This window comes from Stenella coeruleoalba, assembly GCF_951394435.1.
Source record: "Stenella coeruleoalba genome assembly, chromosome: 7".
Classification (NCBI taxonomy): Eukaryota; Metazoa; Chordata; class Mammalia; order Artiodactyla; family Delphinidae; genus Stenella; species Stenella coeruleoalba.
In genome coordinates, this window is record NC_137153.1 from 94026591 (window position 1) to 94051793 (window position 25203).

General features: G+C 33.5%; 1 protein-coding gene across 4 annotated transcripts in view; it reads left to right on the plus strand.

Annotated features, from left to right (window-relative positions):
- The window catches only part of LOC307188513 (uncharacterized protein), a 263852-nt gene that overhangs the window by 195565 nt on the left and 43084 nt on the right, over positions 1 to 25203 (plus strand). For all 4 annotated transcript variants that reach the window (XR_013828959.1, XR_013828960.1, XR_013828961.1 and 1 more), the window contains 2 exons: positions 689 to 787; positions 19417 to 19445. Coding sequence is in view for 1 of the 4 variants with exons in the window: in XM_079925746.1 (XP_079781872.1) it covers positions 757 to 787; positions 19417 to 19445 (60 nt within the window). In the remaining 3 variants the exon portion in view is untranslated. The remainder of the gene's footprint in view (positions 1 to 688; positions 788 to 19416; positions 19446 to 25203) is intronic.

Here is a 25203-nt window from a genome sequence, read left to right on the forward strand (position 1 = left end):
AATCTTTATTGGACTCTCAAAGATCATAATAAGCATCTGGGCAATTCCTGTCATCTGGTAACATATGACATGTCATGAGTGAGGGTGGAAATACATCAATACTTTGTTGTACATGTGTTTGGAGACATGCATGGGCATCCAGGCATTGACTACAGTATAGTATTTTGTCCTTCCAGTGAGACAGTTTTTGAGAAAAAAGCACTTGGTGGCTATCAGGACACAGTGCCCCTTTGACCACCAGGATTTTTCAGATGCTGGGACTTCCCTGGTGGTCCAGTGGTTAATACTCCATGTTCCCAATGCAGGGGGCATGGGTTCGATCCCTGGTCAGGGAACTAAAATCCTACATGCTGCACAGTGCAGCTAAAAAAAAAGATTTTGCAGATGCCACTCCTTCTTCCTAATATATTCTTCTTGCCTGATTTCCTTGTGACCTTCCACAAATTTACCCATTTGATTGACTTGGAATTCATTAATCAAATAAATATTAAGCACCTACCATATGCTAGGCATTCATTTAGGCACTAGGAATTCAGGGAGTTTATATTCTGTTGGAAGAAATACATTGAAACTAGTTAATTAAATGTGTGATAGAAAGAGAGAATCATCATTTAAGAACTGTTTAGACATCAACTTCTCTGGCATGCCTTCCTTGATCACCCCAGTCTGTATTCTGTTGCATTTACAGATACTCCCAGAAGATGCCATGCTTCCCTCCATTCAAGCAACAGCTCCACATTGTATCAGTATCTCTTTATGTTTGTCTCTGACAATAGACTCCAAGAATGTAGGTACCATATTTTCTCCATCTTTTTTAAAAGTGACTAGTCAAATTCCTAGGTCATGGAGTATATGATTTTAAAAAGCTATAACTTTTTGAGTCATTTACTTATTTAGGGTATTATTCTAAGCCCTTTCCATGTAAAACCCATTTTCTTTTCTTGCATAACAAATTACCACAAACTTAGTGGCTTACACACACACACACACACATTTGTTATCTCACAGTTTCTGTAGATCAGAAGTCTGGGCACAGCTTAAATGGGGTTCTCTGTTGAAGGTCTCACAAGGCTGTAATCAAGGTGTATCTTTATTTGGAGACTTAGCTAGGGAAGAAACTGCTTCCAAGCTCACTTAATTTGTTGGTAGTATTAGTTTCCTGTAGCTGCATGACTTAGGGCCCTGGCTTCTTAATGGCTGTTGGCTGGAAGCTGCCCTCAGTTCCTCGAGGCCACCCACAGGTTCCTACCATGTGACTCCATATGCGGTTTACAACATTGCTGTTTCCTTCTTTACGGTCATAAAATGATTCTCTTTTTACAGTCTGATAAGACATGTCCTCTTTAAGGAAATGTAATCATGGGAGTATCATTCCATCATTTTACCATATTCTCCTGCTTAGGAACATGCCAGAGATTCTACCCATACTCAAGGTGAAGGGATTTCATAAGGGCATGATTCATTGGGGGCTGCTCTAGAAGGTACCTGCCGTACCATGTATTCTCTCACTCAATTCTCAAAATTCTATAAGGCATATGCTCTTATTATGAAGTTAAAGGAACTAAGGGCAAGGGCACCAGCCAATAAAAAGTCAAGCCAGGTTTCAAGCCAGACAGTACTACTCCAGAATACAAACTTTTATCTTACACTATATTGACCCCACTAAATACATGCCCACTGAATTTATAAATGAAGTAGTGAGTAAACAAGTGAATGAATTAATGTTGATATAGATTTTCCCTTTACAGATAATATGAAGTGTATCTATGTACATAATAGAAATACACTCAGCACAGCATGTTGCTTAAACTAAGAAACTGAGAAAAGTTTATGTGTCTTATATGTCTGTTGGGTAGAATGGAAGAACGAATTTTCTGGGCTATTTAACTTTTATTTCACTTTTTTTCATCCTTAATTTTGATTCTTTGTAGCATTTGGATACTTCAATTTCATTATTTAAAATTCCTATGGTACTAATCTATTTTGAAGTCATTAGTAATTATTGGGTAATATTATATCATGTTATATTATACTGATAGAATGATTTATTTCTTCATTCATTCATAGTATATTTTCCCTAACTAGAATATAATTTTTGTGAGGACAGGTCTTATCTGTTTTTAAAATAGTAGGCACACAGTAGGCACTCAATAAATGACTTTGAATGATTTCACTGAATCAAATAAAATAATATACTAGAAAAATAAATTTCAATCTACTATCATTTTTCTTCTTTTGCTCTAATATTGTGGTTGCTACTGTTTGTGTTTTAAATACAAAGTATCTGGAGAATAAAATAGAATGAATTCTCAAGCTTCATTTGGCTTTAATATACAATCAAACAAAATGTATTTTGAATTTTTGTTGTTGTTTAAACATCATAAGTATTTAATTAAATTTCAAGTAGCTAGTGTTGGAAAGAGTGTCTCACTCTGCCAACATAATCCACATAGATTTAAGGGAAAGTTGTGTTTTCCCATATGGGCTTAATTCAGAAGGCCTAACTTATAAAACATTGCTCTGATTTCTGAAGACACACTCATTTCTATGATATATTTCAAACTACCTAAATGATTTTGGAAACAAGATTCCAACAGCATTTTTCTCCCTTTCACTTTCAGCTAAAAAATATCCAAATCATTTATCATGGGGTAGATCTTTCTTGTATCTTATAGCAATAAACTCGTGGCTAACATATGGTGTTATTTAGCTGTGTAACAGAAAAGATTAATCAGCTGACAAAATGTCATTATAAAGGAAATATTTTAAGCTGTGATTTTCTTTTTTCTCTCACTTGTGGGCATCCAGCCAAATTCATCTGCAGCTAGCTTAAAGAACAACATGTGGAAATGAAAATCCAAACCCTTAAATTATCAGTGGCATTTAGTATATTCGAGATGCCACACTGGAGGTCCATTGCTTGTGAAATGTAAATGTTTCCCTTTAATGAGAAATTACATTGTTGTTTTAACTGTGTGTGTGTGTGAGTGAACTTTTGGAGGGTTCATTGAAAGCATTATCATTACCAACATTATCAACAACAGCCATGTTCATTCCCTTACTGTTGCCTAACTCACGACTTATAGTAAATGATTATCCTAGATATCTTTGAAAAGAGAAGGTTTTAACCCAGGAGTGGGAGGACTCATAAGAATGACCTTAATAAAAGCTGTAGCTTCTTCTGAAAAAACACTTTAGCATTGAATTGCTTGATATGTTAGGTTGATCCTATTATTAGGGAAAATACTCACTGGCTGGAAAAATAACACCTTATTAACAATATGTATTACTGCTTCTTCAAAGTCATATAAGTACTGTCATAAATTTTTTAAAATTCATTTTAAGAGCTTTAACAAATCATAGTAGCTTTTCCCTGTTTTTTTTTATTTTATTTTAAATTAAGCCAAAAAAAGAGTAATATAAGGATTGAGGATCCACTACTGCTTTTTATATGAAACCTTTATACTTTAAAATGTTGACAACCACTGCATTATCTCATTTACTCCTCATAAGTTTCCCATTAACACCTCAAATTGAAGAAACTAACATTAATTGCATGCTTAATTTTAAATAACCACTTTACTAATGAATCTTTGAATCATTCTGGAAGGTAGGCCCTACTTAATTACAGGTCATGGATGTGAATACTGATCTGTTTTATTTTAAAACCTTTGCTTCTCAAACTGACCTGGACTGTAGTTTCCAGACAAATTTAATATTTGTCTTACCCATAAACATCTGAGGATTTTTAGCAGTTTTCCAGAATTAATGAATGCTGCTCCCATTTTTATCTGGATTCTGTCATGCCACAACTTCTTTCTTCACTCTGGTTTTATATTTATGCATTTATATATTCACTATATAAATCTAACAAAGAACTCATTCCCATAACTTTCTCAAAACTGCTGGATATGTGACAAATTATTTTGTAATGCATCTGTATAAATTAACATGCTAAGTATCCAAACTGAAATTCAGACTAGCTAACAGTATGAACTCTACTTCATTTATATTTTCAGAGCATGAATTACATTTTTTTCCAGAATAAGATAATTCTTCCTTACTGAGTTCTATCTAAAAATAATGAATACTATGTTAAACATGAAGTCACAAAGGTTGTTTACACTGGAAACTATTCATAAAATTAGTTATTTCCTTAGTTCCCAGGGATAGTAGTTAAATTGTTTATTAGCAGACACAAACAAATTAATCTGTTGGAATAAAATTAAGCACAATGTCCTTTGACATTTACATGCGTGATAAACACTGGTTTATTCTGCCAAATTTATGTTGAACGTAAAATAATACCTAGCCCAATTAAATAAATATGCATTGAATGTTTTCCAGTAACATGTTATTCCACTAAATGATAAGGTTCTAAAGATATCTAAAACACAGCTTCTGGCCTCAAAGAATATAGTGTCTTTTAGGGAGAATAAGACAAGTAATTTTTCAAGTGAGTCTTAAGGGCCTGGTATTATAGGTTCTATAAAAATGATGCAAAGTGCTATGAGAATTTAAAGGAGAAAGACCTAACATTGAGTTGGGGTGATTAAGAAGAGCTTTAAAGAATTGATACGGTTGAGACCTGTATTTAATTATGTGTCTTCATGCTGTGAAAATAGAGAGAAAGGTCATTACACTAGGGTGTATATCTTGAGCGATGACAGGAAAATGAAAGCATTCATTATGTTTGTGGAATAAGTATTCCCATTTGACTATATAACAAGTCACTCCTTCTTTCACCAATACTTAATGAGTACTTACCATGTGTTAGGCACTCTTTTAGGGACTGGGAATTTAAGAATGAACAAAACAGGCAAAAATCTTTACCTCTGAAGTTTACTTCCTTGTGATAAAAGGTAATAGACCTATAAAAACATAAATAAGTGAATGAATGATATGAAGTAGGGCTGCAAGGTCTATAAATGAACTCAGTAACAAGAAGTCTTGAATGCAGCTTGGGTTGTTGTTTTTAATTCTGTTTTAATTTAATAGTTTGAGAGCTTGTGACTAATAGTATAGACACTCTGATACGTAACAATTGGCATGTGCCTGAGTGTGATATATTCAGAAAGGGAATCAGGAGACTACTTCAAACAGTCCAGGTATAATGTCGAAGTAACATGAGTCACTAAACTCCCTGTATTGTTAATGCCAGTTAGGGCTACGTATTCTGTTAATTTCAATATAAAGAGTCCTAACTTGTCTATATTTAGATCAAGGTTTAAGTGTCATTTTGCAATTTGAATTATAATTACAAATTGTGTAATGTTTTAAAAGTCATAATAAAAGAAAAATATAGTTTTGGAATATGGCATAGTTTATATAATTAGATATTTATTTATTATAATATCCAATATTTTGAGTATTCAAACTAAATTCAGAAATGCTATGTATTTTGTGAATTCAATTTAATGTTATAAAGCAAACTTAATACATGACAGTATCAGTGTCTAAGGACAAATAGAAATAAAGCATTAATTACACTATGTCATTATCTCTAATAGATATATATAAAAGATAGGTTCATGTTAATGAAGAGTAAATATTCACATAAGAATTTTTAAAGTTTTATGGTAATTAAAATATTGAATATAAATGAAAAATGGGAAACAAAACATGAAAAATTATATATGAATGTATGAATGTGTATCTATGCCTATGTATGCAGATAAAATTATCAAATAATCTATAAATTTAATATATTCCAAAGAAATATATCCATATGGATTCCGTGAAAGTTGATAGAGCTGATTCTAAAGATCCTCATGAAATTAACATATATAATAATGCTCAAGATATTACAGCAACATGGGAATACTGAGAGAAATTTCTTCAAAATATAACAATATATAAAGCTACAATATTTAAATAAGTATGGTATTAGTGTGCAGAATAAAATCAATGCAGCAGAATTAATCATCTAGAAAAATACTAATTTACATGTAGTACATTATAATGTGTATGTATTTCAAATCAAATTACTAGAGTTAGTCAACAAATTGGGATAGGATGACTTTTGTTGTTATTGTCGAAGGGATCTAATTAGTCCATCTATTAACATTTATAGAAAAAAGTACAGATTTAAGAACTTTTTTCAGTCTATTTGTCTATAACTTAGATTCTTCTTAAAGTAGAAAAAAAGAGCACAAACTGCAGTGCAACAGTGATGAAATTAATCACCTTAAAATTATATCTGTGTGTGTGTATACACATATATATATCCAACAACAATGATCATAAATAACTTTTGAAACCATAGACTATACTGATATGTTTGTGCACATGTGTGTGTTTGCATATATATATGACCTTATCAGGCATCCAGACTCTGTAAGGATCTTTTACTAATGCTTAAAAACAACAAAATAAACACAAAATTAAATCAAATCAAAACAAAATCTACTTATTAAAATGGTAGTACACCAAAATCACAAAACATCTGAAGAAATATAATGCCAAGAAAGAGAGCCAGCAAAAACAAACACTGAAACTCTGAATCAATTAAGATGAAATTAAATTTACTTCATTTAAACAATCTGAAATGTCCACTTAGGATGCAGAAAGGTGAAAGGTGTTGTTATACAAGATAAAATTAAGTGTAACCTCTAGATGAATTGAAAGCCTATGGTGCACTGAGGGTAATCATAGTGACTAAACCTGAATAGATTGACTCAAACTTCAACACTAGAGGCTACTAAGAGAAGAGATGTGCCCATTTCCAGGGGTAACTACACAAGATACCAAGTTTATTCATAAGTTATAATAATACAAAAAAGAGGCTGAAGAAGAAAGAGAATGAGAGAAGAATACACTATTGTATTATAAAATAGGTACACAACAAGGACCTACTGTATGGCACAGGGAACTATATATTCAATATCTTGTAATAACCTATAATGGAAAAGAATCTGAAAAAGACTATATATAACTGAATCACTTTGCTGTACACCTGAAGCTAATACAACATTGTAAATCAAGTATACTTCAATAAAAATGTGTTTGTTTTGAAAGAAACAATTTTGAGAAAGAACAGAGTTGGAGGAATCATACTTCCTGATTCAAGATAGACTATAAACTTCTTCTTAAACTTACTGTTTAAGAAGAAAATGTAGAATTGATGGATAGATAGATAGAGAAGAAAGACAGGCTAGAAATATACTACACAAATATGGTCAATTGATTTTTGAACCCATTCTTTTTAGCTCACCTCTGTTTTTCACATTTTGATACTTCTATATTGCTTATCTCATGCTAGAGATTCTTAGGCAGTGATTTGGGCAAAGAAGATTTTAGAGAGAATAAAGAAACTTTGGGTAAAAGCATTCTTAGCAGGAGGCACTAAATGTCTTACAGTATAGCAGTATGTACATCACAAAAAATCTCTGGGTTGTGTGAGTAATATATTGTGACTGGAGCATAAGGTGCATCTGTGGGCATGGCATGTAAGAGGCTTGAAAAGTAGTTTGGAGCCAAATCACTAAAAGCCTTTTTGGCTTTTAACACCATGGGGAGCTACCACAGACTTCTCAGCAAATGGTCATAGGCACTGTGTTCCTGTGGTGGTGGAGGGTAGATACCAAATGTGAGTGAGTTGAAAGAACAGAAGGCAGAGAGCCCAAGGGTCAATATGTGAAATGGCCCATAGGAGAGATTATATGAGTGAAATGCAGGAACAGAAGTAGATGTTGAGAGCAAGGAGAAAGAATTTAAAAAACTTTTTTAAAATTGATGTTTCACATTACGTGATGACTCACTGAATGTGGGACTGGAGACAAGAAAACAAGAATATGACTTTCAGGTTTCTGACCTGTGCAAGATGTCTTTAATTTGGCCCAAATCCATTAATGTATTTAGCAGACACCAAAATGGCAGTCATTGGATGATGTGAATGGAGAGGGCATGTGATAATTAGATAAGTTTTGGACTTAAAAAAGTGTGATTTAGGGACAGACACATCAAATAAGCAGTTTGAAATACACATCTGACAATCAGAAAAGAGAAGTATACTGGCAATATATATTTTTAGTTTATTCAAACCAAACATTCATTCATAAAATACTTTAGGGCCAAATATGTCATTCCCTAGTTATAAATTATCTACATGTATGTATATAATCACTATATATAGAGATGTAAACAATGACTATATATACATAGTTATCTAACTGTTTTTATCAACCCTATGAAGAAGATGTTTAGGCCAGAGTAATGGAACAGATGGCCCATGGAGTGCAAAATTAGAGAAACTCAGCAGAGCTAAGGATGCTCCTTTGTTATCTCCAGTTTTAGGGTACAGAATGAAAAAGAATCAATCAAGCAAAAAGACAGTATTTTAGGAACGGTAAAAGAACGGTAAAGTTGAAGCCAAAGGTGCCTGGTTTCAATAAGAAGGAATGATTAAGAACTTTAGGTAACTTGGAAAGGTTTAGATCGAATAGAAAATGAAGAGTCTTTGGATTTTCCAATTAGATGATTATGTGTGATGTTTGGATTTTTTTCATCAATTTGTGATACTTGAGGCAATAAAATGAATTAGTAAATTGGAGCTAGAGAAATTAAAGACTGTCTGTAGAGACTATACTTTCAAGCTGTTAAATTAGAGAGAGGAGAGAAAATAAGAAACTTAATAAAGAGATTTTAGTATTACCAGGTATACCTGGGCATATTTGTAGTTTAAAAGTTGACAGAACGAAAGAAAAGAATAATGTAAGATTTTGTGGAAGGATAGATTCTAGATCAGCCAACAAACAGGATCAGAAAGAGAATTGAAAGCTTAAGAAGAGTAGGGCGTGTATGAAAGCAGAAAATACTTCAGGAGTGGTAAGGTAAAAGGAAAGTCATGGCTAATGCAAACCCAATTTCCTTTCCAATCTCAGCATTTAATTAGGAAGTCCTTAGCAGCAAAATGTTTACTTCCCATGTTTTACAGCATTTTAAAATAAGCATATGAAATAGATCCTTAGAGCTATTAGATTAAGTTTTTAACATATGTTCAAATAAGTTTGAAACTTGATTATTACTCTTATTCTTGGCAGATAAAATGAAATATTATAAAATTGTTCTTAAATCTAGTAGCAAATCTGAATCCTTCAGTTTACTATTAATTTATACCTGGGTAAGATTTACTTCAATTAAATGTTTTGTGGAACACAGTGCATAAAATAAAAATATAGTTTTTGCATAGAATAATTTATTTACATCTTTTAAAGATACACAGTTTTAACTGTAATCGAGTTGTGGGATATGAGTGAATTGTTTCAAGAAGGCTGTTCATTAAACGATTTTTGAGACTTAATTATAGAATCACATCTTTTAAATTGTAAGGAAAGGTAATTTGCATTAATTTCTTGAATTAGATGATTCAATATACTTATTTATGTAACTACCTTTTAAGAATGAGATTGAGAAAAGTCTGCCAAGCGTTGTATTTCGGTAGACTCTTAAATCACTCAACAATAACTTGCAGAGTAGGCTGACACTCTGCTAGAGAAAAAGTCATGAATTTGTGCAGTATAAGCACATTTAAAATACCTGTGTAGTAAAAAACATAAACAACCTGGAAAAATATATAAAGTAATGTTTAGCATCGGGTGCCAGGAAGTCACTAAGGACAGATCAAGGAGGCTTTCTGAACTTATTTCTACACTTTTCACAAAACAACTGATTAAGAGTGATGATACTAAAAAGTATGTGCTTTCAAATTGAACATGTAATGTAACATTTATATTAATATTAACTATTTTGTAATAACATTTTTGGGTTTATAAATTTTAAAAATCTAGTGAACCATCAGAACTCCTCTCTAGTTCACATATATTAAGAAATCTCAAAACTTATCCAATCCAAATATATAATATCCCTAATTCAATGACTCATTTGCATTCTCTGTTTATTAATTATAGCCCCACTTAAATATTGTCCACTACAGAAAATAATTCAGTACAAGATGAACTATATCTGAGAGAAAAGCAGTTCTATTTATAATAAAATTCTTTTTAAGGTAATTTATTTGTATGTTGTGCCCATATAATTTCCATGAGAATTTCCTGCAAAATTCCTGTTTAATTTTTAAAATATTCAAGACTGGCTCTACTCTTTAAAGACCAAAAACTATAATGCTGTGTGTTTGAGAAGTGCTGTATTTTAAATCATTTGAGCTACACATTTCCAGCTCCTCTTGTACATGTAGACTGAAGACAATGAAAACTCTTTCAGCATAAAAAGCCAAATGACTTTTTAAATTATGAGTGAGTTTTACATCTGTGTCTTGTATGTATGTATAGAAACCAAAATAACTATTTAATTAATTCAACCAGTCTGTCATTTTTAAAGGGAATACATAGTTAAATAATTGATATAATGTGGATTTTAAATGAAGATGCTTGCTTGAATGTTTTGGTTTCTTTTTTTTTTTTTTTTGTGGTACGCGGGCCTCTCACTGTTGTGGCCTCTCCCGTTGTGGAGCACAGGCTCCGGTCATGGCTCACGGGCCCAGCTGCTCTGCGGCATGTGGGATCTTCCCGGACCGGGGCACGAACCCGTGTCCCCTGCTTCGGCAGGTGGACTCTCAACCACTGCGCCACCAGGGAAGCCCATGTTTTGGTTTCTTAATCCATGTTTATATCATAAAACATGATGCTAATTGACATATATCTGCTATTTTCCTATATTTATTTTTCTTAATTGCCTTTTTAAAATGGAAACCATAGACACTCAAGAAAAAATAATGGCTATGTACTAAGTATATATTTAGTAGTAACATAAACAATATTATTAATCATTTAAATTCATATGGGGCAACATAGTATCATACTAGTATCTGTTTTTTTTTTTTATTTGATGAAAAAAGCAAATCAAAGAATACTTTTCATCTCCTCTATGATTAACAACAAAACCAAGTCAAAAATTAAGAAAGTGTACTTTAAGAAAAAGATATTCAAGTACTTTTTGAAGGACTTATTCTTGCTCTGTTCACTATACATACTCATACAAATTACTCAGTAATTCAATATGAAAAGTGGTTCTTCACCTGTATTAGGAACTCAGCAAATATTTGTTGAATGAACTATTTATGGAAATGAATCTACTACTTTAATTTGTGCTTTTTTTGAAGTTTTTTTCAAGTAAGAGCAATAGTAAACACAATGAAGTTCTTGTTTTGTCCAGATCACCAGCCTACAGAACAGTGATTGTTACAAATACTACATGATATATGAAAAGATGCTCAACATCACTGATCATCAGGGAAAAGCAACTCAAAACCACAATGAGATGTCACCTCATATCTGTGAGGATGGCCATCATTTTTTAAAAAAGATATAATTGGTAAGAGCATGGAGAAATTGAACCCTCGTATACTGTTGGTGGGAGTGTAAAATGGTGCAACAAAAAAATGAAAGCAGAAATACCTTATGATCCATCAATATCACTTCTACATACATATCCAAAAGAATTTAAATCAAGATCTTTAAGAGATATTTACATTCCCTGTTCATTGCACCATTATTCACAATAGCCAAGATGTGGTAACAACCTAACTGTACATTGTTGAATGAATGGATAAAGAAAATGTGGTGTATACATACAATGGAATACTATTCAGTATTAAAAAGAAAGAAATTTTGCCATATGTCATAACATGGATGAACCTTGAGGACATTATGGTAAGTGAAACAAGCTGGTCACACAAGAACAAATACTACATGATACCATTTAAGCAGTGTGTAGTATAGAGAACAATACTGCAAGTTTATGTTCAGCCTCTGGAAAATAACACCCTTCAAAATGTTTTGTAAAGCTCAAAAATCAAAGCTAATTTTCAAGGAACCCTAAGGATTTTAAATGATTTAAAAGCAGGCCACAAAAGAGAGGTCAGACATAGAAGGACAGCTTCTTGATACCACAGGCTGTAAGAGCCATGATCCTTGATGAGGGCAGTCAGAGCAGGTTTTTAACTATCAGAGACATAAGTAGAGTTGGAAACAATTGAAGACCCTGGAGACAAAAATTACTGCTGTGTCATAGATTTCTTATAATGAAGGAGGAGGGCAGTAATGTGATTCTCTGGAAACATTTAATTTTCTGACCAGAGTTCAGGCATTTGATTTTTACCATAACTGGTATAGCCTTGAAAAAAAGGAATGCACCTAAATCACAGTCCCTCTCTCCATATTACCAGGCTTCCTTTGGACACCTCCTCACCACATATTCTTTTCACTGCAAGTATTGCTCTCACATCTCTAACAGACATATCTATGATAAAGGTACTAAATCTAATTATTCTTTAAACAACTCAACTCATAACCATTCCTATTTAGCTTTTACCCAAACCACGGTCCACAAAACTCTAAGGCTTTTTCTGGGAAAACTGATCCAAATCAGCCTGTACACTTATGTATTATCTTTCTCTTCTTAATATAATATGTAAACATCAGAAGCTCAATATTTCAGATAATTGGCATATACCGCTTCTGTCTTTCTGAGATGCTGGTCATGTTTAAAACTTCCTTGGTTTTAAATTTTACCCATATAAACTATTACTCAGGCAGCAATATTGAATTCTAGGATATAGTCAGGCTCACCCACTGCACTCAAGGGAAGGAAGTAATGCAGTTGGCAACACCCAAAAGAACCACTAATTGGAATGAGTGAGGCTCAGTTTTGGAAAAGAAAGGGGCTGTTGTTAACAAAAAAGTAAGAATTGTACCGGAAAAAAAGTAGGCATTACACACAAACTGTAAATGTTCATTATTATGGTTATTAATGAGATAATAGTAAGAGAAGCCCTCATATTATTGCTAATAAAAGTGTAATCTGGAATCAGCTTTCATGGGAAGAAAATTTGCAATTTTATAAAAAACCTAAAATTATTCGTATTTCTTACCTAGTGTTTCCTTTTAAAATTATAGCTTGAATAAATAGCCTGAAATTGGGAGGGACTTCTGAAATGGCAGTATGACCTTAGTAATTACCCTACTTAATAAAAGCAATGAAAACACTGGCCAAAAAATTAGTCAAAATCAACTTTTCCAAAATTCAGATTATTAAAAATATCCAATAATCTAAGAACCTTTTAATATATAAAAACTGCTCAACCTCAGGATGAGCAGCCATGTTTGTGGCCAGCTCACAACTATGGAAGTAATGAAGACCATCAACCTTGCATTTATAAGAAGTAGTCCAGGTTAGAACTCCTCAAAAAGTCCCATCCCCAGAGCACTGTCAACTGGTTTATCTTGGAGCTCTGATGAAAATCCCCATGCTCAGTGTGTTGCTATTATTTAATCTTTCTTGGAACTTTCTCAATGAAAACAGCCTTAGCCTGGGGCATTTGTTGAAAACAATCAGCAGCAATTGTCAAACATCATAGTTACCTGAGTCTACAATATGAGTTGGGGCTAACAAGATCCTGGTCAAAAACTTAAAGAAGAAATCTGAGAAACAAGATGCCCACAGGGGGCTTTGGAAAGTTCTGCCATTTCTGAGTATATAGAAGGTCCCACACATGTGCAGGTCTTTATGCATACACAGAAAAAAGTTGAGGGAACTACAATGAGAAAATCAGTGAAATTAAAAGTCACTTATTTGAAAACATCAACAAAATTGACAAACCCTTAGCTAGAATGATGAAAAAAAAAGAATAATCAAATTGCTGAAATCAAGAATCAAAGAATTGACAGTACTGACCTTATAGAAATAAAAAGGATTTTAAGGGAATTCTATGAACAATATTATGCCAACAAATTAAACAACTTTGATGCATAAATTTCCAGAAAGATAAAACTACTGAAGCTGACTTAAGAAAAAATAGAAAAGCTGAACAAATCTGTAATAAGTAATGACTTCAAATTATAACGAAAAACTTTCCACAAAGAAAAGTTCTCCTCCCAGTGGCTTTATTGGTGAATTCTACAAACTTTTGAAGAATAATTAATCCCAATTCTTCACAGACTCTTCTAAGAAATAAAAGAAAAGGAAATATTTCCCAAACCATCAGATGAGCCAGTATTACTCTGATGTTGAAACCAGACACATCACAAAAAAACAATGCTAGAGACCAATATCCAATATGAACAAAAATGAAAAAATTCTCAACAAAATGCTAATGTTGACAAAAAACGAAAGCACAACCTAAAAGCTGAGAATTTTGTTTTATTGAGTGGACAAACTGAGGACTTAAGCCCTGGAGGCAGCCTCTCAGATACCCCTGAGGGACTGTTCCAAAGAGGTAAGGAAGGCACCTGGATATATAGTTTTTGCAACGAAAAGCAGGTAGTCAGAACATCAAAAGATTAACGTTAATCAAAGAAAACAAGTTAATGAATTTAGCGCTTTTCTATGTATGGGAAGGTGCAAGAGTCTGGGCTCCTTGAAATCATTCCTTTGATATGCACCTTAAATATCTAGGGCCCGTATTCTGCTTTTCTCCATCCTGAATCCCTCAGGGTGCACAGTCAGCTGCAGTAGCTGATGGCTTGATGGCCACAACATACTTTGTTTACTAATATGGCAGGTGACATTTTTCATCCAGATTAACAAGTCAAATTCAGCAACATATAAAAGAATTGTACACAATAACCAGGTAGGATTGTCCCAAGAATGCAAGCTAGATTGAACATCTGAAAACCAATCATTGTAATGCACTATATTTGTAAAATAAAGGATAAAATCTATATAATCATTTCCATTGATTGCAGATAAAGCACTTGACAGCCTCCAACACCATCTCATGATTGAAAAAAAAAAAATTCAACAAACTAGAGATGGAGCATCTATGAAAAATCCAGAACTGACATCCCACTTAATGGTAAAAGACTATTTTCTGCCTAAATTCTGGAATAAAATATGTTCTCACCACTACTATTCAAAATTGTACTGTAAGTAATATTTAGGGAAAGTAGATAAATAAAAGAAATAAAAGGTATTCAGATTGGAAGGGAAGATATAAAGTTATCTCTATTTGCAGATGACGTTATATTATAGATCATAACACCAAAAGAACATATCAAAAGAAAAAAACTAGGTAAATTAGACTCACCAAAATTAAAAACTTTTGTGCTGAAAACAAAACCATCAGAAAAGTTAAAAGACAACCCACAGAATGGGAGAAAATCTTTAGAAACCATAAATCTGATGAAGAACTTGTATCCAGAATATATAAAGAACTATTACAACTCAAAAGTGAAGACAAATAACTGAACTTTTTTTTAAAACTTGGCAAAAAATTGAATATTTTTTCTCCAAAGAAGATATACAAATAACCCATAAGTACATAAAAAGATGCCTGCATGGTTATTAGGGAAATGCAAATCAAAACCAAGATGAGATACAACTTCAAATTCCTTGGGTGGCTAAACCAAAAAATACAGACATAGCAAGTGATGGGGACGAAATTGAAACCTTCCAACTTTGCTGATAGAAATGTAAAATGGTGCAGCCACTTTGGAAAACAATTTGGTATTTCCTCAAAATGTTAAACGTAGAGACACTATATGATTAAACACTACCATTCCTAGGTATATACCCAAGAAAAATGAAAATATATTCCCACACAAAACCATGCACAAAAAATGTTTATGCGCATTGATAATTGCCAAAAATGGAAACAAGCCAAATATCTGTAGCTGATGAATGGGTAAACAAAAGGTGGTATAATCAAGAAGCAACAGACAAAGGATTAATCTGAAAAATATACAAACAGCTCATGAAGCTCAATATCAAAAAAACAAACAGCCCAATTAAAAACTGGGTGGAAGATCTAAATAGACATTTCACCAAAGAAGACATACAGATGGCCAAGAGTGAAAAGATGCTCAACATCACTAATTATTAGAGAAATGCAAGTCAAAACTACAATGAGGTATCACCTCACACCAGTCAGAATGGCCATCACCAAAAAATCTACAAACAATAAATGCTGGAGAGGGTGTGGAGAAAAGGGAACCCTCTTGCATTGTTGGTGGGAATGTAAATTGATACAGCCACTATGGAGAACACTATGGAGGTTCCTTAAAAAATTAAAAATAGAACTACCATATGACTAAGCAATCCCACTACCGGGCATATACCCTGAGAAAACCATAATTCAAAAGGACAGATGCACCCCAATGTTCATTGCAGCACTATTTACAATAGCCAGGACATGGAACCAACATAAATGTCCATCGACAGATGAATGGATAAAGATGTGGCACATATATACAATGGAATATTATTAAGCAGTAAAAAGGAGCAAAATTGGGTCATTTGTAGAGATGTGGATGTAAGCCAGAGTACAGAGTGAAGTAAGCCAGAAAGAGAAAAACAAATATCATATATTAATTCATGTATGTGGAATCTAGAAAAATGGTACAGATGAAACTATTTGCAGGGCAGGAATAGAGATGTAGACATAGAGAACGGATATGTGGACACAGGTGGGGAAGGGGAGGATGGGACAAATTGGGAGATCAGGATTGACATATATATGCTACCATGTGTAAAATAGATAGCTAGTGGGAACATGCTGTAAAGCACAGGAAGCTCAGCTCCGTGCTCTGATGACCTAGATGGGTAGGATGGGGAGTGGGAAGGGAGGTCCAAGAGGGAGGGGATATAGGTATACATATAGCTGATTCACTTCATTGTACAGCAGAAACTAACACAACATGGTAAAGCAATTATACTCTAATAAAAAAATAATAAAATAAGAAAAAGAAGTAGAATATTATTTAGTAATAAAAAGGGGGGGAAAGTACTGATACATGACATAACATTGATGAACCTTGAAAACATTATGCTAAGTGAAAGAAGGAAGTCACAAAAGACAACATACTGTTTGATTCCATTTAAATCAGATATCCAGAAAAAGCAAATCTGTAGAGACAGAAAGTAGACAAGTGGTTCTGAGGTAAGGGTGAGGAATGCATACTAAAGAATGCAGAATTCCTTTAGGGGGTAATGAAAATATTCCAAGATTAAATAGTGGTGATGGTACAACTCTATGAATATACTAAGACATTTTAAATAGGTGATTTTTATGGTATGCGCTAAATCTCAATTATGATATTATTTATTTTATATATATATGTGTATATATAGATAGATATATGAAACAACCTTAGAAAAATGAAAACATGGTTAAATAAATTTTAGGGCATTTAATCAATATGGCTTCTCAAAATTGAACATGTAAGAATCATCTGAGTAAATTGTTTAAAATGCATATTATTGAGTCCCTATCCCACAAATTCTGCTTCAGGTGCCTCCAGAAGATCCTATTGTAGATTGTCCCTGGACAACACTTTGAGAGATATTTCACTTGATGGAACATTAAGCAACCATTAAATTATGTTAAACATTAATTATGTTTACACAGTATTTGCAATAACTTGAGAAAAGTCTTTTGTTTTCATTTTAATTGAGGAAAGCAGAACATATGGTATAAATCTAAATTTTAAATGAAAAAAATTGGTTATCTCAATCTCAAGCTAGGTAAAAGACTTGATGCTTAGAAAAGTTAACTCTGATGGAATATATGGTGATTTTTTTCTTTGTTTTTAATTTTTCCATAATATATATGTTGTACAATCAGTATAAATTATTTTTATAATCAGAAAAAAATAAAATTGACTTTTAAAATGAGAACAAACCATGTTGAACAAGCCATTCAAAGTATGGAAGGTATTTATATAAAGCTCTTTTGTTAATTCTTCCTATTTTCTAATTTATGTAAGGAAATTTGTTTCCAAAATAATTTTTAAATATTTTGACAAAATAAAAGTTATGTAGTAAATATAATTTTTGTGATGTTCACAAATTTAGAATTAGTTTTCTGAGAAAACTGTGATTGATTTTATGAATGATATATATTTTAAATCGGAATTTCAATGTATATTACTAGACTCACAATATAATCTGTACATATTTGGATCTAATTACATGTTTCTGTATTCATTCATTAAAGTTAAAGTATGTTTATATGTTCAAACATACTGTTTTGCATTTAACAATATAGACTGGATTTTTAAATTGAATTTAAGTAAATCATATTGTATGAAAGATATATATCACTAAATACCTCTATATAAATTATACTGAAGGAATACTCTTTGTGCAGATATTCAAAAGTGATAGTGCGGGAAATGGGAAGTGGGGTATTTACTAAAGTTTGCCTGACTAAAAACAGCTTGGTTTATATTACTCTCTTACCAATATTTATATTTAAGGCTTGCAGTACACACAAGATGCTTATGCATTTTGAGGCTGACTACATTTTTATTTTGAAACATTTAATGATAAGTTGCTGTTGGCTAAATTTAATAGGTTCTTGAGAAAATGTGGTTGTATCTCCAGATTCATAATATCACCCTAAACCAGATTTAGCATTTTATTTTAGAAAGAATGGAGTCAGGAGTCACATATCTGAGACTCTTTTGAAACAGGACAGAAAAAGCCTAGAAGTAAAATGGTGATGGGAAAAGACAATGTATTTTCCTCTGCCTGTCTGCATCTGAAATAAGGGTATATTTAACCCAGAAAGGAATAGATGGACTGTATTTATAATAGTCAGAGATAAAATTTTATATTATTCAATTTTTCTATTAATTTATTTCTTTTGCTCCCAATGCCAATTTCTTTTGCTCCCAATACATATAGGTGAATTAAATGAAAAGAAAAACGATACCATGTATGTAGTGTATGATTAATGGAAAGCTATTTATTTCAAGTTTACTTTGAAGTATTTTCTAGTTTGGGTTTACCTACTGAACTCAACCTCAAGGTAAAACATAGCATTAGATTTTAATATATTTATAATTTTTGGTACAGTACATTGTCAAACAGAAGAGCCACTAAGTGTCACCTCAATAATGTCATTGGAATAGAAGTGCTAAATATATCCATCCAGTAAACAAGAGCGAGGTGGGCAAGATATAGGAAGTAAAAATCATTATACCTTAAAAATTTGACTGAATGGGTGAGAATGAATAAACTCAATTATTTCGCTTTGAAATATTGGTTTCATTTTTTAAGTTGTTTGGTGTTTTTCAAGTAAATAATTAGTAGAAATGGAATGAACTGTGCTTTTGAAAAGCTCCTCTTTGCCTTCTGTATTGAACTGTAAATTTTAATTTGATTTTGTTTTGATCTTTTCCATGTCCCTATCACTTAGAATAGTGTCAGGAACATTGATGAAAAGGTCCTTTATATTATGTTAATAAACACAGCTATGGTAGAAATGATCTATCCCATAGTTAAGTCTTCACTACCAAAAAAAGGTGAATTGGACTATAAATGTAAGAAAACAGTCTGCATTCACAAACCATATGTAATAAGGTTATCAAAAACCAAATATATATACATATATCCTTGCATAGGTAGCAGTGTTGGGTAATTATTTTGACATTAAGCAGTTGTTTTCTTGATTGACAGCTCCTTCACTGACTACTGATGTAAGCCAGGTAAGTTACTTAACTATTTTGAGCTTCTTTTTCTCATTTGTAAGATAGGAAGAACATCTTGTGATATAAGAAAATGTAAATTTAGATTCTGTTTATCTTAATTTGAAAGAAATAAATTCCCTAGGAAATACATATTTGTAAATCTGTGATAATTGCAATACTATTTATTAATACTTGTTTTAGTATGTAAATATAATCCTAGATACATTATTATATCTCAAGAGAAGTTACTTAAGCCGCAACTAACAGGTACTAAGTAATTATTTCAACCTGACCACTGTCGCTCCAATTTACAAGATGGAAATTAAGATTACAAAAGATGATCATTTTCAAGTCACAAAATTAGTTATTCAGTCAAATATAAAGCACAATTCAATCAGCAGTCTAGTATCTTTGTATAAATAAAATGAAGAAATGTCAGCATGTATCTTAGAGTCCCTTTTTATACCTAGTTGCCTTGCCAGCTATGAGCATGGCAATTTGAATTCTCATCCTCTGAATAAAGCTCCTTGCATTAAGATGCTGATTTCCCAAACCTTTGATTTATGCAATATTTGAGCTTATCCTCTAACTGTCTTATAGGCACACCTCCCCCTCATATTGAGACTAGAGGCACTAAATCCTATGACACCTATCAGAGTGGGTAAAGTATGGTGCAGACTACCACTCTTCAATTTGTCATGGGAAACATAGAAAATAGGGTATCAGATTTTACTAGATGTATGAAGTAAAAGTATTATCTTCCTAAAAATTTCAAATTATTGACATTGAAATTTCAAATTATTGATATTAATTAACTACTAATATATTCCTGTAAAGGGGTTTTACTGTGTATTATAAAGATTAATATAAAACAGACAGACTAACTGTATGAACCACAAGAGTAGTACTAAAATGATTGAATGTGAATTAGAAAGAGGTCACTTTTAGCTCAGGATGAGGATGGCCCTTGCAACAGTTAATGTTGACGAATGATTAAAGCCTTCTGAAGTAGTGAGTTATCTGTTACTGAAGAGGTTCAAATTGTTGATTGTCATGCACTTTGTAGAGAAGGTTGAACCACTGAATGAGTGCTTTGACTAGCTGATGCTCAAGAGCATTCCCACCCCTAGATTGAAATTCTGTGATCTTCACAGAATGCTAGTAGACTATAGACCACATATTGAGACTATAGGCACTAACTCCAGTACTTATAGGATGTTAGTAGTGATAATGGAAGTAAAACAATGCATGACGATTGTAAGATTGTTTAGAGTATACAAAGGAATTTTATATAATGTTTAATTCTCACACTAACCCTGCATGAGAATTATTATTGCTATCATTCCTATTATAGGTAAGGAAACTGGAGCTCAGAAAAGTTTAATGTCTTGGCTATGATCAACCCATAAGGGAAGAAGATGAGTCCTGATGCAAAACTGTCTTTCCAAATCTCTTGTCTGTTCTATTACATGATTATAATTGAGAACAAGTAATTTAAAATTTTCCTGGGTTTCCTTTGCCTAAAAAAAAAAAAAAAATCAGAGTAAAGATTTAAAAATCAGTGAGAATCCCATGGAAGTATTTTAAATACCACACTTTGGTTTAACTTCCTAAGGGAGTGTGTGTTGTATGGCATTGCCTGGTGTGGCATTATCATTAAGATAAGCCCCCCGGGAAAGGTCCCAGCCTGTTAGGATGATACGATGTGCTGTGGCATCATGCCCTAGTCCCCAGTCAGAATCCATTTCTGAAAGGGTCTTCTCATTTATGAAGACTTTCAGGGAAACCGAGAGAGCAGCAACTGCTGATCTGTCTGTTTTGCCTTGGTCACACCCATCTTCTGAATCAGGAATGCAGGGTCGTTTTAAATGTGCTGCTTCAGGGCTTCCTGTGGATAAGAATTTTTAAAACTCCTTACGAATCTCATTTTGTACTGAACTGGTTGACACCAACCACTGCAAGTTCTGCAGTCTCACCAATGGGACAAGGTGGGCTTCTTTACACCCTTTAAGAAACACTTGGCTATGCAACTCCCCACAAGTGCAGGACTAAATTCTCTGTTACCCCCTCTACTTGTCTCACTCTATCCCATTCCTCAACACTGAGGAGGAAGGATTTTTTCAAACCTAATTACATCAACTTTCAGCCTGTTTAATATGGCTGACATATGAAATACGACTTTTAATAAAGCAAAACTGGTTTGTTTTTATTTATTTATTTTTCTGTATTAGAGGACCATAATGCAAAGATGTCCCCTTCACCTTCTGGGAATATTTCATGCTATCTGACCTTGAAGAAAAGGGAATTATATTTTAATGACCCATGGCTTTGAATTTAATGGGCCAACAAGACTGCTTATGAAAGAAGCAAGATGACAGTAGGGTTATGAGTTGATTGTTTAGCCATTTTGGTTGTTGTTTTTTTTAATTTCCTCCTGAACATAGCGATAAAGTGACTGTGACTGTGAGAACTCAGGATATCACTGAAGTGGGGTCAGGATTTTCAAATAAAGTGGAGGGTCCCTGGATGCCTGGGAGCTCCTGCTGGGTAAATTATCCTAGGATTATGTTGGAAGAGTCAATGTCATAACCTAGTGAAGAAACAGGGCAAAAGAGATTGTTTCCAGAACCCTTGTAGAAGCCAAATCTTTATAAGCCTACCCCCAGCCTTCAGAAGAGAGGGAGAAAATTTCCATTGCCTCACTCAGTTGGTCATCCCTTCTCTGACTCATGAAAATATGGCTTCATCAGTAACACACTTCACCTGCAGATAGTCTACATACACAGCTCTGCCACAATGCCCCATGATAACATATATGCCCAAAAAGCAGCCTGGAGCCTTTTGAGGGTGATTGTGAACCATCCAAACACCTCTCCTTGGAATGCTGAACCAAAAACACTGGAGACTCCTGATATGAAACAATGATTCATGACACGTATGTTATACACACATCAAAGTTATACAGTTAGAAATGAAAATAGCAATAAAATGGCTTGTCAGTCTTTTTTTTGTTTGTTTTGTTTTTATTTTATTTAAGGATAGTTGATTTACAATTTCGAATTTAATTTTGTCAGGTTTTTTTTTTTTTTTTTTTTTTTTTTCTGTACGTGGGCCTCTCACTGCTGTGGCCTCTTCTTTTGCGGAGCACAGGCTCCGGACGCGCAGGCTCAGCAGCCATGGCTCGTGGGCCTAGCCGCTCCATGGCATGTGGGATCTTCCCGGACCGGGGCACGAACCCATGTCCCCTGTATCGGCAGGCGGACTCCCAACCACTGCGCCACCAGGGAAGCCCTGTCAGCATTTTATAAACTCTGAAGAATGTGAGGATCCAGGAACAATAGGGCTTAATGACATGTATTTCATTAATTCACTTGAATCTAAGTATTGAGTGCCTGCTTGATGCCAGGACTTGTTGTAGGTTCTGTGGATGGATGAATAAACAAGACATACAAGGCGCTTACACTTATAATACTAACTTCCTAGAGTTATGTTGACAGAAAATAAACAAGATAATCCAGAGAGTGCTGTAATAAAAATAAAACAGGGTGTTATACCACATAGTGACTAGAGGTAAAAGAGGGTGAACGATCTTTGGTTGGAAGAGGAGTCTTCTGTACCTAGAGTCAGAGCATTTCTGGTAGGGAAACCAGGGAGTGCAGACAAGGAACAGGTTTGCCATGTTTAAGGGAAAAAAGGAAGGCCTCTATGACTGAAGTTAGAGGACAAAGAGGAAAGTGGTAAGAAATTGGTTCAGCAAAGTAGACAGAGGCTAGATCATATAGAGCTTTGTAGGTCAGTATAAGGAATTTGGATTTCATTATGTATATAATTAGAAGCCACTGGTAGCTTTTAAGTAGGGAGTAACATAATGTAATGGATGATACGTTAGTTTTGTTTTTGTTTTTAAAAATTTTCTTGCTATAAAGAGAATAAATTTTATTAGAGAAAGAACAGAAGTAGAGAAACCAATTAGGAGGTCATTGCAGGAGTCCCTAAAAGACATAATAGTGTCTTGCATTAGGGTTTCCACAGAGTAAACAAAACGAAGAGATGGATTTGGACTATATTTTGAAAGTAGAGCCATAAGAACTTGTTTATGCTTTGGATGTCAGTTATGAAGAAAAGAAAAGAAAGGCAGATGATATGTAGATTGCATTTAAAGCCCTGGGAATAGATGAGTTTTCCTAGTGAAATAATTTAGGCCAAAATGAGGGAAGGTCTAGGACTGAGCCTTTTAACTCTCCAACATTATGCATTTAAGTGGATAAGAAGCAGGCCAAGACATTAAGAAGTATACCTCCACTGATGATGCCTGAAATTTTGGCTTTCACAATTTGAACAGCGGGCACCATTTTCTTGGCGAGATGGGGAAGACAGGTTTGACATGGGAGCAATCAAAACAAAAAAAGTCAACTTCATAGAAACAGTAGAATGGTGGTTGCCAGGGGCTAGGGGTAAGGGAAATGGGAAGATGTTCATTGAAGGGTACAAACTTTCAGTTATAAGATGAATATATTATGCAGATCTAATATATAGCATGGTGACTATAATTAATGTAATATTATATTGTATACTTCAAATTTGCTAAAAGAGTAGATCTTAAGCATTCTCACTACCAAAAAAAGGTAACTATATGAGGTGATGGATGTGTTAATTAACTTGATTGTGGTAAATATTTCACAATGCATATGCGTATCAAATTATCATGTTGTACACTTTAAATATATATAATTTTCATTTGTCAAGTATACCTCAATAAAGTTGGAGGGAAAAAAGTTCTGTTTGGTCATGTTAATTTTGAGATTCCTATTAGAGATCCAAACAGAGATGTCAAGGATGTAGTTATCAATTTGGGTATCAATTTGGAATGTGGTTCTCTCAGCCAATCACGTAGCCACAGAATGGACAGAGAAATAAAATTCATTGTGATAAATTAGAGCTTTAGCCAGATGAGAAGGTAAATAAAACTACCAATTTGTAGGGATAGTGAGAGTTATTCCCTGAATCTCTTGTCAGGAGTGTCAGAAGGAGTCACTTAACAATGAGATAAGAAAATTACATGGGTTATCACAATATCCCTTAGATGTCTGTTAATGTCTTTAATACATCATAATGAGCCTATCACAGGAGTACAAGGAATCATTTGTACTGCACCTCACATTCAGGGTTTGATATTTATTTTATACTTGCATTATTATCTGTTGATTGAAATAAACCATTAATAAATGTTCTCAGTGTACAGGGTAAAATAATTAAATGTTAGATGTGAATAAAGTTTAAAAAAAGTTCTAGCTCTAGGTATCCTTTATTTTCTAACATACTGAAATCCTTGAAAACTAAAATGGCTTAGGCCTCTCTCAACCTCTGAGAGGCCCTAACATGATGCTATTGGCAAGTGGAAATGCAGTTTAAGGATTATGCCAGGATTGATTTTTGAGGGCAGTTGCTATAGGAAGTTTTCGCATGACTTGAGTCATAACTCTAGACCTCCTCTTTATCATTCTAAGGGGATACTCAAACCCAAAAACATTTACAGAAAATGTATCATATCCTGAAATGTATCCTTCTGAAATATAAAATACCACAGAAGGGCTTCTAATTCCATTCAAGAAATATTATCAAGAGTTATAATTTCAGCCCTCTATTTCTTGAAGTTCAGGAGAGCACCAATGGCAGTGGTTGTGTTACCAAACGAAATTTGAGTCCACAGTAAAGCCAATCTACTGACACTGGGTTGTGGTGAAGGAAGGTGCGGCATTTATTATAGGTGCCAGAA